Genomic DNA, 15,835 nt, shown 5'->3' with positions numbered 1-15,835 from the left:
TACTTTTCTTACCGTACCATTTGAATACGACCCACAGTGACGAGAGAATGAATAGCACGTTGACTGTCACAAGTTCAATCGGTTCAGTCCGCCAATGCACGCCATCTTGGACTCCAAGTACTTCAATCGGTTCAGTCCGCCAATGCACGCCAGCTCGGACTCCAAGTACTTATCCTAACCTTCGGGTGAACCTTCACAACCATTCCCAGATTCCATTACGCCGCCAAACGGAACCTGGGCGATCGAGACCACCCCAGCGTTAGCAACAACCATTCCGGTTTCCAGTTTGCTGGCGACGCGGAAGATACGCGACACATTATACATGTACGTGTACATGTAGAAGTACCCAGCCATCCCAACCGCGTGTCGTTCGCCTTTCGCACCACCTCTTCCTCGCTGGAAAAGACGAACAGCGGAACGGTTAGTTCTCAATGTGATCATATACGGAACAGATCAGGTTTAGGAACATAGACATTTCAGCAGGATCTGGTTTAAGATCGGGAAATGACCGGTAGAGGTGACACGTAGATCCAGCGGTCGCTGGCTTGGCGTTCAGTTGGCAACAGGAAAAGGCAGACCCAGGTGCGGGCAGCTTCGGCTTGGAGGGCGCGATGGCTGACCCAGGCGTGGGCGGCTTCGGTAAGCAGGCACCGCTGGCGGCTGCAGGTGCTGCGACGTCGGAGCCCCGCCAGGAGCGCACGACGTGCTTCTACCTAGGCTACTAATACACGCGCGCGTGGGCGTCGTCACGGAAAATCTCGTTCCGTTGCTCTAAGTTTCGTGCAAGGGGACTATGGAGTTTCGCATCGACCTCATGGGCTACACCAGTGCGCGTCCGCACACCTGCCGAAACGAGCGTGTCGCTAGCAGTCTGGCTGATGTCCAGGAAGACATGAAGGAGATGGCCGATACACTGGCTATTAGCGACGTTGCCCGTCCGGCACGTCAAATATGTCAGGAGCTGCGCAACCTTTCTACGGGAATGATAACAACAACGTGATGATTGGCATTTCGGAGGCTCAGGTGATTGCACGTGTGTTTCGAGTAAGGTCTCGTCTCTACAGTGGTGACGTTCATGGTTCTGTGGAGATTCCACCATTATCACTAGCTCTTAACGAAGCCGTCTCGCTTTTTCAATTCCATTTCGTTTCCGCCAACCCCCAAAACGTGAATCGCCCAACACGCTTGCTATAGTGGGTCTAACTTGACTCACTACTTTAGCTTACACGTTGCGCAACGTGTATGAGGAAGCGTAAGTACTTAGTAATTACTTAGGTTAATTATATTTGAATACACAAATATAAGTTAAGTAAGAAAGGATTCCAAGTGACTTAGATTAGGTAAAATGAGAACTGTATTGTTTGTTAATTGATCTTCCTCCTAGAACTGCTAAAACTGTTTATCATCTATGAAAGGGTTGGCAGCGGCTGGCTGTCAGAGCCCCGCTAATATGCATGTCTCTGATTGGTAGAAAGATGCTGCTTTCTACCAATAGGATCTTTGGGTATGTGTGGACCACTCACTGTGGTGGCCCACTTCAATGTATCCATTGGTGTGTCCTACACCAAGGTTAGGAAGTATCAAAAACTTTTAACAGATAACCTATCTGTTAAATTCACAAGTGGCTTGTAGCCACTTGTGCGTGTAACCCCGTTACACCATCCCCCCCTTAAGGTTAGACGCGCGGGGTCCCCGCACGTCAATCTTTGGAATTGACCATTCGTCAATTCTCCGCGTTTGGAGAAGAAATCCGCGCTCATTCAACGATGAGCGCGCCTCAGAAGAAGTCCACAAAGTCGATGGGGAGTCATCTCTCCATCGACGACTACTTCGAACGCCAGAAGGCGAAGTACGGCGACGTCGTCGACTTCGACGACGACGATGAAGATATGGAGGGCGAGGAGGACTCGCCCTCAAAGCGTAAAGACTCAGTGTCGAGCGAATCGCTCGACCCTCACGCCAAGAACGTTCGTCCGCGTGAAGTGGACGAATCGGACGCTTCGAGTTCGAAGCGTTCGCGTACTGAGAGCGATACCCCACTCGCTTCCGCTGGGGCTCTCAGTACTCCGCGCGCTGCTGCTGCAGCGCGTGATGTTAAAGCTCAAGGCTCTCCGCGTGCTGCGCCTGCAGCGCGCGATCCATGGATGCCGTCCGCGTCCGAGATCGCGGACCGGTATGGGAACTCGGTACCTCCGAATGAGGTACCGCTGCACGTATGCAGCGCCATCAAAGATGACGCTGTGGCTGCCGAGCTGCACTTTGATGCGGAAACGCATCAAAGGCGCGATTACTACATCGGACTCTTTCCTGAGCTCCGATGGTTTCATAGCAAGAAGACATCTTCTCGCAGCAAAGTGCCCGAGTGGCAGGCACTTTGTCAAAGTTGGAACGCCTTTGTTGAAAACTTCAACAAGAGGCCGAATGCTTACCGTGATCGGATTAAGCAAGCGCGTGATCGCTTCGAGACATACTCGAAGCGTGGAAAGCTGGAGCAACTTCATGTTGCTGCTGAGGAGGCAAATGTGCCGTGCGCTGTGCCCGAGGGCTTTCAGTGCACGAAGTGCTTCCCAGGCGCGGTCCGCTTGAGCGACCGCGACCTGAACGGGTACACGTCGTTCCGTGTGCCCGAGAGTCTCAAAGAGCTCCGTGCTAAGTTCTTAGAACGTGAGGGTTCGGGCGCTGGCGATGATCGCAGCGCTCGTGTTACTTCCGCTGCGTCAGCGCGTACTGCTCCTCGTACGCCCTCACCACTTCCGGAACTTCCTCCAGCAAGACGTTCCGCGGCTCCCATGTATCTCGATGGGGAGGAAATCCTCTCCAACGAATACGAAAACGAGCCCCTTGAGGGTTCGTTTTCGGGATACTATGGTCAACAATCCAGCGGGTTGAGCCGCGGTCGTCACGGATCGGCAGTGGCGGGGGTGGGAACACGCCCCGGGTATGATCAGCCCCGGGCTGATCAGTATGCGCCTCTCCACGACCGGGTGACCGCCGTGGAGCGTCTGCAGGGCGCTGAGTTCGCCGCCAGCTGGCGAACCAGAAGGCCCAGGTCACGGCGGTCTCACAGACCGCCTCGAATATCCAGGTCGAGTTGGGGACCCGGATGATGGGGTTGCTCCAGCGCGTCCGCGCGCTGGAGGAGAGGCTGCTCGTCGCCGAGGCCAAGTCCTTCGCTTCTGCCTCGGCTCCTGCCGAGGCTTCGGGTCAGCCGAGCTAGATGGCTCGTGCTGCAGGTATGGCTTCAGCCGTCCGACGTAAAAGGTCGGATGGAGGCGCATGCTAGACGGTATGTCTAGCGTGTATGCGTTGCCGTGCCGTGCCAACACAGTGAACGGCCCGATGAAGCGCGGAGCAAGCTTGCTTGCTCCGAAATCCGAAACTGCATGTCTAGGCAGGTTTTGTGTAGCTAACAAAACTAATGAACTAACCTTGAATTCATTTGTGTTGCCTCTGCCCACATTGTCTGCGTTCAGCTTCTGTTGGTCAACAGAAGCTGCTATTGTGTCTTGGACAAACCGAATTACGGCTTGTCTTTTGGTGATGAAACTGATTGCATCCGAGCTGAAGTCATTCAGCTCGCTCTCCGCTAGAGGCCCGGCCTCTGCGTGGTTCTTTGCGGTGTCTGCGCCCTGCGCAGACCCGTGGTCGTTGGCCTTGTTGTTGGGGGAGTCTGCGCCCTGCGCAGACTCATGTGGTTTGTCCATTGTTGCAGCTGATACTGTGCATGTGTCAGCGGTTTTCTGCGGCTGCTGTATTGCAGTCGTAGATCCTCCCCCACTTAAAGTGGGAGCCATCACTCCGAGTAAACTCGGTAGACGTGGATGCCGCATGGCATTCACGTAGAACGGTGTATGCCCGGTCGAGGCATGCACTGAGTTATTGATGGCAAACTCTGCCATCGATAAGCACTCGCTCCAGTATTGGAACGAGTGAGCGTAGCTCTTCAACATATCGACGAGCACGCGATTCACGCGCTCGGTTTGACCGTCCGTCTGCGGATGATCCGCAGTCGACATGGAAAGCTGGCTCCCAAGAAGTGTAAACACTTCTTGCCACAGGTGCGCTGTGAAGCGCGGGTCTCTGTCCGACACGATGTCGGACGGCATGCCATGCTGTTTGAGCACCATGCCGACGAGCAGACGGGCCGTCTGCTTCGCGGTCACCTCTGCTGGCACCGCAGCAAGATGTACCATCTTGCTGAAACGGTCTACAAAGACCACAACACCGGTGTTCCCTCCGCTATCCGGGGGAAGACCAAAGATGAAGTCCAAAGACATGGACTTCCAACACTCCGACGCAGTCGGTAGTGATTGCAGTGGAGCCTGCGCGAATGGTGCAAGCTTTACGCGCTGGCATACCTCGCAAGCACGGATGTACTTGCGCACCCACTTATACTGGTGGTGCCAGTAGAAGTCGCGCGTGAGAAGGACGTAAGTCTTCTCACGTCTGAGATGTCCCGCAGTCAGGGCATCATGATACCCGTACATGATCCTGAGTCGCAGGTCATGGTCATTCGGCACGACAACGCCATCCGCGTTGTGGTCGACTGCATTGTAAGCAGTAGTCCTTCGTGCACACGAAAGCGGTGTGCACGCGCTCGAAGGTGCTTGGGCAGCTTCTGACGGGACTTGTCAGAAGGCGCTGTGCCATAGGCCAGCAAGAGTTTCGCGTCCGCGTCGTGCGCGTACGCGGCCCTCACATCATCCAACAGAGATGATGTGGGTTTGCTCGATCGCATGGCGTCAATGGCATTGACGTCTACAACTTCTGCATAGTCCGGCCGACGTGATAACGCGTCGGCCACTACATTCAATCTTCCGGGTTTATATTCGACCCGGAAGTTATACTTCGCAAAGAATGAGAGTCATCTCGCCATTCTTTGTGATATGTGTGGCGACTTCACTGCGGTACGCAGTGAAGCATGGTCGGTGTAGACCACAAATGGCCTACCTCCAAGCAAATACACTCGGAACTTTGCGAGTGCGTACTTCATGGCAAGGAGTTCCATGTCATGCACCGGATAGTTGCGCTCAGCTGGCTTCAGCTGGCGCGATTGGTAGTAGACGACACGATCACGGCCCTCGTGATCATGTTGCATCAATGCGCATCCGGTTGCAAAGTCGGATGCATCACATACGACGTGAAATGGACGATCTTGGTCAGCTACTGCCAAGATCGGTGCCTCAGTCAAGCCCCGCTTGACTGCATCGAATGTCTTTTGGCAATCGGTTGTCCAATTCCACACAGCTTCCTTCTTAAGAAGCTGTGACAGCGGGCGGATCTTGCCCGCATAATCCTCCACGTACTTGCGCAAGTACGTGGCCAAGCCAAGGAACTGCCTCAGTTCCTTGACACTTGAAGGCGTTGGCCATTCATTTATCACTCTGACCTTTTCCGGGTCATGGCGAACACCATTCTTCCCGACGAGACACCCGAGGACGGGTATCTCGCTCGACCCGAAGATACACTTCTTCAGGTTCGCGTAGAGCTTATGCTTTCGCATAAGCTCGAGTAGCTTCCGGAGACGCACCCTGTGCATCTCTACGTCGGTCTTCTCGTACACAGCCCGGCTGTGGATGAATACATCATCGAAATAGCTCGGCGCGAAGTCGCGCACCGAGCGCAACAAGTGCGTCACGCACCTGTTGAAAGTCGCAGGGGCGTTCTTAAGCCCCTGTGGCATTACTAGCCGTTCCCAGAGCATGCCGCTTGGCGTGCTCACTGCCGTAAGAGGTATATCGCTCTCACGCATTAGGATTTGATAAAATCCATCTCGCAAATCGAGAGCACTGTAAACGGTGCTCCCGGCCATCGAATCGATGATAACATCTTTTCGCGGTATCGGCGTCTGCGCCGGTACCGTCGCATCGTTCAGCTTGTTGTAGGCATGAACGATGCGCCATCCGCCCTGTGGCTTTTTGACACAGAACGTCGGAGCACTGTGCGGGGACTTTGATTCCCGCACTTGTCCTGCTTTGCGACGACTTTCAAAGAAGTCGTCGATTGCTTTTACTTGCTCTCGCGGCAGTGGCCACTGCCGCGTGACACAGTACTTCGCGCCCGGCACGAGATCAATCTCGTGCTGAATGCCCTTATCCTGCGGAAGCTCCGCAGGAATGTCTTCCGGGAGTACGTCTTTGTACTCTCTCAACAATTCGTAATAGGGACTCGACTTCAGCGAGTCCCAACCTTGTTCCTCGAAGCGCTCTCGCTTCGTCTTCGCACTGAGAGTGTCTTCACTCTCAGTGGTACTTCCCATGAAGAGCTGCCTCAGCTCTTCGCTCTCGCTCTTCGTTCTTTCACTGTCCGAAAGAACGCAGACTTGCTCGATGCGTCCATCGTGCAAGTCGCGCGTGAAGCGCTTCCAGCTCATGGCTGGAAGCGAAGTCAACTCCGACGCCGTCGTCGGAGGACTAGCGAGTTCCATCTCACGATACTGGAATCCAGTATCGGTGCGCGTCAAGACGCTTAGCGTCTTGACATTCGGCGTCACCGCCGCAGTCGGCCCAGCAGACTGCTCTTGTTGCGTCTCGGTCCCGGACAGAGACTTGCGCAGCGTTTTCCGCTTGCGCCGTCTTCTTGATGTGCGAAGCCCGGCTCCGCACAGTTGTTCTTCTGGTCCAGGCCCGGCCGTGGACAGTTGTTCGCCGGCGGACCCTGTCCGCGGGCGCGCGGTATCAAGCCCGGCTTGACCGCATTTTCCTTCGTGCAGCCCGGCTGCACGGTAATGTGTCCCTTCGCCGGCAGACCCTGTCTGCGGGCGCGCGATATCAAGCCCGGCTTGATCGCATGGCGCTTCGTCGTGCAGCCCGGCTGCACGACAGCATGCAAATTGCGTCAGTGCGGTACGTTTGCAACCGTCCACACTGTTTGCAGCGTCAACTCCCGGAGTTGACACGCCTTCGTCACCTCGACGCCATTCATTGGCGGAGCCCCTCATGACCGAGGGTGCGTCGGCTCCCGGAGCCGACGCGTCATTGTCGACCTGACCGCTTTGGGTCAGGGACTGTCCCTTACACGCTTGAACGTGGGTGTTGGTTCCCGGAACCAACACATCTTTTTCTTCCGACGTCGGCAGCATTGCCGACATGGGTCTCGCTTGTGCGCGCCCTCGCGCACTTCTTGGGCACTCCGGGACAGCAGCATAAAGCGCTGTCTCGACTGGTGAGCCGCGGTAACAGGGCCATCGCTCTCTGTTCCGCTGTCGCGTCCGAAGTGCACGAGCGTGCGCTTCTTCCAGTCTATCACCGGATCATGCCGTGCAAGCCACGGCATGCCCATTACTACGTCGAACTTATCGTCCAGGTCCAGGACGATAAAGTGTTCGACAAACACTCGTTGTTTGTACGAGAAGCGCACGTTCACGACGCGCTTCTCGGTCTTCACGATGGCACCTGTTGCCAGTCGTACCTCCAGAAGACTTCGAGGTACATTTACCTCCTCGAAGTCAAGCCTCGACAGGCTTCGTAGTCGAACAAAGTTGTTCGACGCGCCTGAATCTACCAAAGCTCGAAGAAAGTCACTCGCTCTCTTCGAGTAAACCTTCAAGATGACTAGGTTCGGCCTGTCATCTTGTTTCTTGCAGTGAGAGCTGGTCTCACTGGGGGCTGCAGTCCTCAGTGTCGCGTGCCCGATGTCGGCTCGCGCGACTGCATTACCAGTAGGGCGCCCCGCGCCTACTGGATGTTCGCGTTTTTTGTTGGTCCGCGGCGATGCCTAGCATCGCCACGACGGCCTCCTCCAGGGGGCATGGGAGCTGTGCACTCCCGTGCAAAGTGACCGATCCTTCCGCAACGGAAGCATCGCACGTTGCCTCCCTGCTGCTGGTAGCCAGCAGTTGTTGCGTCCGAGAGGTCCATTGGTTCTGGACCTCCCGTCCTCGCTACCGAGCGCGGTTGCGACCTCGGCACATTCGCATGGAGTTTAGCCTGCCGCAGGCTAAACCCTTCTTGCATTGCGAGAGTAATCGCAGCTTCGAGAGTACTCGGGTTCTCTCGGAAGAGATAGGTCTTCACAGGCCCATCTCTCAGTCCGTTCATGAACGTGACGACTTTAGTCGCCTCGTCTATCGGGTTGGTCACGATGTTCGAGACCAAGTACCGTGCACGCTGCGCGTAAGCATGGACGTCATGCTTACCCTGCTGCAGGTCGAGGAATTCCGCCCTTGACCGGAACTCATTTTGCGGGGGCTCAAACGCTTGTCTGAGCTCCTCTTTGAATGTCTCGTACGTGCTGAAGCACGTAGGATCGGAGAGTCGGCGTCCATACGCCCAACCCCTTGCCCGTCCGCCAAGGCAGGACATGGCGAATGCGACCTTCGACAGCGGGTCGACGATGCGTCGAGCCGCTATGGCTGTGTCGATCTCGACAAGCCATCGGAGGAGCGGCTCGCCCTCTCTTCCCACGTAATTGCTTACGCTCAACTTTAATGGTTGAGCACGCGGTGTCGTCCCTGACGACGCCGTCACTGAGGAAGCAGCATCACGCTGCTCCTTCATGATGAACCCCAGAGCAACACCATGTTGCTCCGTCGGTGATAGCATACGCAGCATCGTGGCTATCGCCGCTTCTCCAATGACTGTTGACAGTCGTTGGAGGGCTTCCCACTCTAGGTCAGATAGGTGGAGGCAGTCGGCGCGTGCAACATGCGTTGCAGGCGTGTTGGAGCTCTCCATGGGCACCTCCGTGCTCATGTGGTTCTCGGCTCCGCGTTCGTACACCGCGTACGAACGTCAAGCAGTCGGTCGTTGGACGGACTACAAAGTGCTACCAGGTGTAGTGGGTCTAACTTGACTCACTACTTTAGCTTACACGTTGCGCAACGTGTATGAGGAAGCGTAAGTACTTAGTAATTACTTAAGTTAATTATATTTGAATACACAAATATAAGTTAAGTAAGAAAGGATTCCAAGTGACTTAGATTAGGTAAAATGAGAACTGTATTGTTTGTTAATTGATCTTCCTCCTAGAACTGCTAAAACTGTTTATCATCTATGAAAGGGTTGGCAGCGGCTGGCTGTCAGAGCCCCGCTAATATGCATGTCTCTGATTGGTAGAAAGATGCTGCTTTCTACCAATAGGATCTTTGGGTATGTGTGGACCACTCACTGTGGTGGCCCACTTCATTGTATCCATTGGTGTGTCCTACACCAAGGTTAGGAAGTATCCAAAACTTTTAACAGATAACCTATCTGTTAAATTCACAAGTGGCTTGTAGCCACTTGTGCGTGTAACCCCGTTACACTTGCTCGGCTGGGCGCACCCCGTGTTACTGAACCTGCTACGCTACAATAATGTGTCTCTTTTTATTGATGGCACATTTAGATGTGTCCCAACCAACTTCCAAAAATGTGTGATATTCATGGTTCATGACCGTGCGTCCGGCCTCTTTGTTCCGGTGTTCTACATTCTACGTACATCGCGCACCAGTAACGCGTACTGGGATATGATACACTTTGTCGTGCAAGCTACCGACCAGCAGCTGAGCCCAGCTGAAGTTAACTGCGACATCGAATCTTCGTTGGTGGACGCGGTACAAACACAATTCCGCGATGCCATCGTGTTGGGCTGCTTGTTTCACATGAAACAAGCCCTGCAACGTGCCATGAAACACTATGCTGTTCCTGATGACGAGTGCAATGTTGCGATGACTCGAGGAGTCATCGGCATGTTGACTGTGGTCAACCCTGATCACGTCAAGTCACGGGGTATTGCGTGGGTTCAGCTGGAAATGAAACGCCGTTGCGCAGAGCAAGAAATTCGATACTCGGTGCCTAAGTGGCACGAGTTTTGGGAGTACTTTCAACGAACGTGGATTGATGGCTATTCTGTAGAACTTTAGAATGTTCATGGGATAGATGACGAGCTAGTAGCACGAACAAACAATCCGCTAGAACGCTTTAATCGCGTTCTCAATACTCGCTTCCCCACCACCACACCCTTCAATGGCTACATTTGTGACAGTTATCAAGCGGATTTCGGCTGAGTATGTTCAGCAACAGGCCGACATTCGGCGTGGACGGCTCACCGCTTAACGCGCGAGACTATTGTGCTGCCCAACGCTGTTGATCTGCCGGAGGAATTGGAAAACCCTACGGAGTCGGGCCCTGTTGCTTCGTCATCTGCTGCTGCTTCAGCTAATAAATGCAACCACTGTTAGCACGGATACTAGCCTGTTGACCAGCTAACTTCAATCATATACCTGCCTTTTGCCTGCCATCTATCCGTGCAGCACCTGTGCATGCACTGTAATTCTTGCCGTCACTAGCTATGCTCAAGTGCCCTCCCATTTGCATTATGCAAAAAACCTGTTCATAGATCTGATCAGTTCTGTATATGATCACAATGAGATTCTACCAGCGGAACGACCGGGCGGGAAATCTCCTCACTCCAGATTCGTACCTCCTCGCTCACATCCGCCAGGACGGTGGCCTCGTAGAAATTCTTGCCTACGTAACTGGGCTGTACACTGACCAGAACCTTGGCCCCGCGCAGCACTGCGTCTTCCACCGAGCCGGCAACTTTTTCAACCGCTTCCCCAGTCCCACCTTCACTCCGTGCTCGAGTGGCAACCCAAGCTTGAGATTCTTCACACGTTTGACCAGCTTAGCCGTGAATACGCGACTGCTGGTCACACACGTCTGCCCGCTGTTGCGAAACTTGGCTGCGATGAGTCCATCGAGCCCGTTCTCGATCTCGGTGTCTTCAAACACGATGAACGGGGCGTTGCCGCCAAGCTCGAGGACAACGTACTGCACCGTCGAGGCAGCCTGCTCCACCAGCTTTATGCCAGCAGAAGTGGGCCCCGTGAACGCGACCAAGCATACATCGGGGTTCTCGCTCAGCTCCTTTCCAATCCCGGAGTGACTGCCGCGAGGCACTGTGATCACGTTGATCACCCCTGCTGAGACGCCAGCACCTTCTCCCAACTTCGCCAGCGCTAGCATGGACAGAGGAGTTTTGCCCGACGGCTTCACAACTGCAGCGCATCCAGATGCCACACAAGGAACCAAGTTGCGTACTGCCGTCGCGTAGAGAAAATTCCAGGGTGACATGATAGTGCACACGCCGATGGGCTCCTTCATGACCAGCACTATCTTGTCAGCGACCGACAGAAAAAACGAGTACCTACTGGAGCGAGTACCCACCGGAGCGCGCAATTTCGTGCGCGTAGAAGTCGATAATGCCAGCAGTGAAATCCACCTCCGCTCGACCTTCCTCAAGATGCGTAGGGCTCTCTCAAGACGCGATCACTGCGAGATCCTCCACGTTCTCGATGACCAAGGCGTGCCATTTCTTCATCACCGCCGAACGAGCCTAGTCGATTTCATGGACATTCACATGTCCGATCCCAAAATTCGCGTTAAAGGAAGGAACTTTGCTACGACGTACCGGCGACGTTCTGTCATCGAAACTGGGCTGCAGCCGCAATGGTTTCGTGGGCTTCTGCTTTTCCCATCCACGCAACGTGAGCTAGGTCTTCTTCGGTGGCAGGGTCTGCAATGCAATCACGGGCTAGTTGAGCTGCAGGCGAAAGACACTATTCAAACAAAACCGCCTCGCTTACCTACGACGGAGAAGTATTTGCCTTCACTCCTTCGATCCGCTCGCCATTCACAAAACCCTTGGAGCGCACAAGCTTGGCATTCCCAGCGACTGGCTCACGTGGCGCTGCGAAGCGAAGTGGAGTTGCGGCTCGACTGCTTCTTTGCTCGGCAAAGCTCCTTTGGGAATGAGCCCAAACCTAACACACGGGATTCCTTGCGCTCAAAAGAAGTGATGACTACAGGAGAATCCGCGGCGAAGGATGATAGGTTCAGCGAGAGCAGAAATTGTTGCTGATGCACACCAGTTATTGGCGGGTCAAACACAAGTGTTGTATATACGCCAAGTTGTCTATTCGTTTGGCAGCGGAAGTTTAGTTGTACGTCGTGACAGTGCGGCCGTTGAGACGTTGGACAGGACGAGCGTTCTTGCCGTCGTCAGTGATCTCGAGCTCGGCGAGGTTCGCCTCGATGCGGTCGAACTGGGCCGACGAGATCGGAATCGGAGTGCGAACCACCCACCAGTCCACGAATTCGGTGCACGGCGGGGTCGTCAAACTGCCGGCGTAGTTGAAAACGTGGCCCTTCTCGACGTAAGCTCCGATGAGCTCCGAGTACGAGCCGCTGCAGGAACAACAAGCGTTGGTGACAATCACCACCACAGTTTTACTAGTTGTTGGAACGTAGATAACACGTACAGGGTCATAGGGATCGACGTGTTGAAGGTGACGTCGCTCATGGCGTCCACGATGATGTCCACGGCCGGCTCCGTGTCGGCGGCATCCGTTTTCCGGAGGAAGAGCCCGATCACGAGCGCCGCCGAGCCGTCCGCCTTCTTGTGCACGAAGTGAATCTCTCCGTCGAACGCCTGGCCGTCGATGGTGTGCTCGGACGGAGTGTGCACGTGGAACTGGGCGTAGTTGTAGGTCTCTCCCTTGGCCGTGACGGTGCAATTGCCTACAGTTTGGGCGGACAGCAACATGTGAGCATTGACAGAAGCATGGTGGCGATCTAGCCAAGACACGTGAGCGTACCTCCAATTACCGCGGCCTTGTAAGACTCCTCGTTCTCCGTCATGTTGTAGTCTGGGCAGGAGCCCGCGAACGAGCCTGGAGGGGGCTGGTAAACGCTGCACAGCTTGGACTTGGTGATGTCGATGGGTGATTGCCTGGAACCACCGCACGTCGGGTAGCCTTGGGCCCACTCGGGCGGACTCAACGCATCCGAGTCATCACTTTTGTAGGTGTACGCGGGGTCTTCGGCCAGAGCAGACTGGAAGGCGGTGGCTCCCAGCAGCAAAAGAGCAGCAGACAGCGAAAACTTCATCGTTAGTGTGGAACGAGCAGGAGAGGGTCTCGAGGTGAACGGTGCGAGGCTTGGACGGCAAAAACAAGAGTGAGGGGCTGATAGAGTGAGTAGCAAGGAGCAGGCTGCTGGCAGTTGTGCTGTTAGTTCATGGCTTAGCTTGAAACGAACCGACCATTGAATCATGAAACTTTCGCCACCCAGGAAACGCGCACTATGCAACAGGTTCACAACAGGCTTCACCCGCCATGAGTCGTCCTAGTGAGCTCATTGGGACAGGCTCCGGCACGACCAAGCGTTACTCGAGCCCGCCGATGCAAACCATCTTGGTCTCTTGGTACTCCTGCAGGCCCTCGGCCGCTCCCTCCCGACCGAGCCCGGACTCCTTCACGCCGCCGTACGGAGCCCCGACGTGCGTCACCAACTCGCTGTTCGCGCCGACCATGCCGCACTCCAACTCGCTGGCAACGCGAAAGATGCGAGCCACGTCCCGAGTGTAGAAGTACGCGGCGAGTCCAGCGGCAGTAGCATTCGCCTTCTGCACCACCTCCTCCTCGCTCAAAAACGAGGACATCGGAATCACAGGACCGTAAATCTCCTCTCGCCACACACGCATGGACTCGTTCACGTCGAGCAGCACCGTGGCCTCATAAAAGTTCTTGCCCAGGTCGCTCGTTCTTCCACCAAGCAGGACCTTCGCGCCGTGAGCTACTGCGTCTTCGACCAAACCGGCGACTGTCTTGACGGCCGAGGGTCCGATGAGCGGGCCTAGCTGCACGCCCTCTTCGAGAGGCAGACCCATCTTGAGTCGCTTCACTTTGTCCACGACCTTGGCAGCAAACGCTTCGTAGACCGAGGAGTGGACGAAGATGCGGTTGCTCGCCATGCAGGCCTGGCCGGTGTTGGAGAACTTACTATTGATCAGACCATCGACGGCCTTGTCCAGGTCGGCGTCTTCGAACACGATGAACGCCGCGTTGCCACTCAGCTCGAGCGACAGACGCTTGAGAGACTCGGACGACTGACGCATCAGCCACTTTCCAACTTGTGTCGAGCCCGCAAACGAGATTTTTCGGACTTCGGTCCTTGACGTCAGCACGCGCCCAACCTCCTCCGATCTCTCTCGAGGGGCAGTCACCACATTGATAACTCCAGCTGGAAACCCCACCTCCTCAGCGAGCGTGGCCAAGGCAAGCATCGACAGCGGCGTCTCGCCTGCAGGTTTGACCACAACAGCGCACCCAGCAGCGAGCGGAGGCCCGAGACTGAGACCCAAAATCGCGTAAGGAAAATTCCACGGCGTCACGATACCACATACACCAACGGGCTCCTTCGAGACAAGAATCTTTTGCCTCGGATCGCTCGGATAAATGAGGAACCCGCTGGAGCGCACGATTTCGTGAGCGAAGTACTCGATCACGCCAACGGCAAGCTCAACTTCCCACTTGGCTTCAGCCAGCGGTTTGCCGCACTCCACGGATCCGATGATTGCCAAGTCTTGACTGTTAGCAGTGATCGCAGCCGCCCATTCTCTCAGCAGCTTCGCTCGACCCTACATCGTAATGGAGACGAGATACCCAGCACCCCATTAGTCGTTGACGCTTTGATCACGGTGCCATCGAATGTCTTACCGGTGGGGTGGACCTCTTCCATTCACGCTGAGCCGACATCGCTGCAGTGACTGCAGTGTGGGTGTCCTCGGCCCCCATGCTAGTCACGCGAGCAACTTCCAGCTCCGTCGCAGGATCTGCAAACGGCACAACACTTCCATGAGTCAATTCTAGTTCCGTGTGGGGAGAATACCTCACACTACATACCCTCGACGATGAAATGCTCGTGCATAAGCGCCTCGACCCACTCGCCGTCGATAAACCCCTGTGCGCGCACGAGGTCGGGTTGCTGCAACTTAGACAGCAGTGGATGGTACTGACGTTGCCCGATTGACGCCAACCCGGACGAGAGTTGAGTCGTTGAAATCTTGGTAGAAGTTGTCATCTCTGCACTTGGACGGAAAATCGAGAACTGGAGGCAATTTTGCTGATGTCCGACTCAAGTTCAGAGCATATTGTCACCCTGGGACGCACCCAACGTAAAAGAATGACGGGACATGGCGCTGACTAACGCACCAACCTCGCTCCTTACTTTGAAGAAGACAACGGGACAGATTTTGATAAGTGGACGATTTTTATTGCCAGTGTGCTCATGTCTCCTTCACCTTTGGCTTGCCTCCCAGTTCGTAGCTTCATACACCAGTACGTCGGACTGAGGAAGCGCTGGGTTACCAAGAATGATGTCGGCAGCCTTCTCGGCAAGCATGAGGATCCCACTGACGTTGTTGGGCATGATAGAGGCGTCAACCACGCGTAGCCCCTCTAACGTCCACGACGGAATTGGCATCGGTGTCCAAGCCCATTCCGTTCGTACTGAAGGTGGTCGTCCGCGCTGGCGTGCTGTCGAACCTAGGCATCAATACATACAGAATTCCCCGGCAAAGAGAGAAAGGTCGGACCAATAAAGTCTGCGAAGCTACAAAGTTGGTACGGCCATCGCAGAAAGGCACACGTACTGAATTACTACTTGTCAGGAAAACTTCGTGTAAAACTTGTGGTTTCTATGCATTTCTTCGTGCACTGGGCACGAAGATTTCACCGAATGCAGTTATTTCAGGCATACAAACAGCTAATGGGTTCACGAGAATGCAATCATTCACTAGAATCCATCGTGCAATTTGCACGATGGGACTCGATGCGTGATCAGCTCGAAAAAAGAAAGAAAATATACGTTTTTCAGCGTAAGTTTTGGGTACTCTTCTCTCTAGCTAGTGTTTTCAACGACAAGTGATCTAATCTTCGTTCTCTGCCCCTACTAGACACAGACGAAAACGAAAGACGAGATTTGATCTGCTCGTACAGAAGGCCAACACAGTCGGTAGAGCTTTTGGCTCGGCGCAGCTCGGTGTTTGATAGTAAGCCTTCTATAACATGCAT

General features: G+C 54.8%; 1 protein-coding gene across 1 annotated transcript; it reads right to left on the bottom strand.

The window, feature by feature from the left end:
• Nucleotides 1-11,917: 11,917 nt before the first annotated feature.
• Nucleotides 11,918-14,690, bottom strand: IUM83_19067 (Carbonic anhydrase; the record flags this gene model as incomplete). Its single annotated transcript, XM_067944096.1, has 6 exons — nt 11,918-12,167; nt 12,242-12,500; nt 12,578-12,628; nt 14,352-14,400; nt 14,480-14,595; nt 14,666-14,690. The coding sequence occupies 6 exons, from the start codon at nt 14,688-14,690 to the stop codon at nt 11,918-11,920; spliced, it is 750 nt and encodes a 249-aa protein (XP_067787848.1).
• Between the last annotated feature and the right edge of the window lie 1,145 nt (nt 14,691-15,835).

The sequence above is a fragment of the Phytophthora cinnamomi genome (assembly GCF_018691715.1).
Source record: "Phytophthora cinnamomi strain GKB4 chromosome Unknown Contig57, whole genome shotgun sequence".
In the NCBI taxonomy this organism is placed as follows: domain Eukaryota; phylum Oomycota; class Peronosporomycetes; order Peronosporales; family Peronosporaceae; genus Phytophthora; species Phytophthora cinnamomi.
Note: the sequence above shows the minus strand (reverse complement) of the source record. Positions and strands in the feature narration are given on the sequence as shown.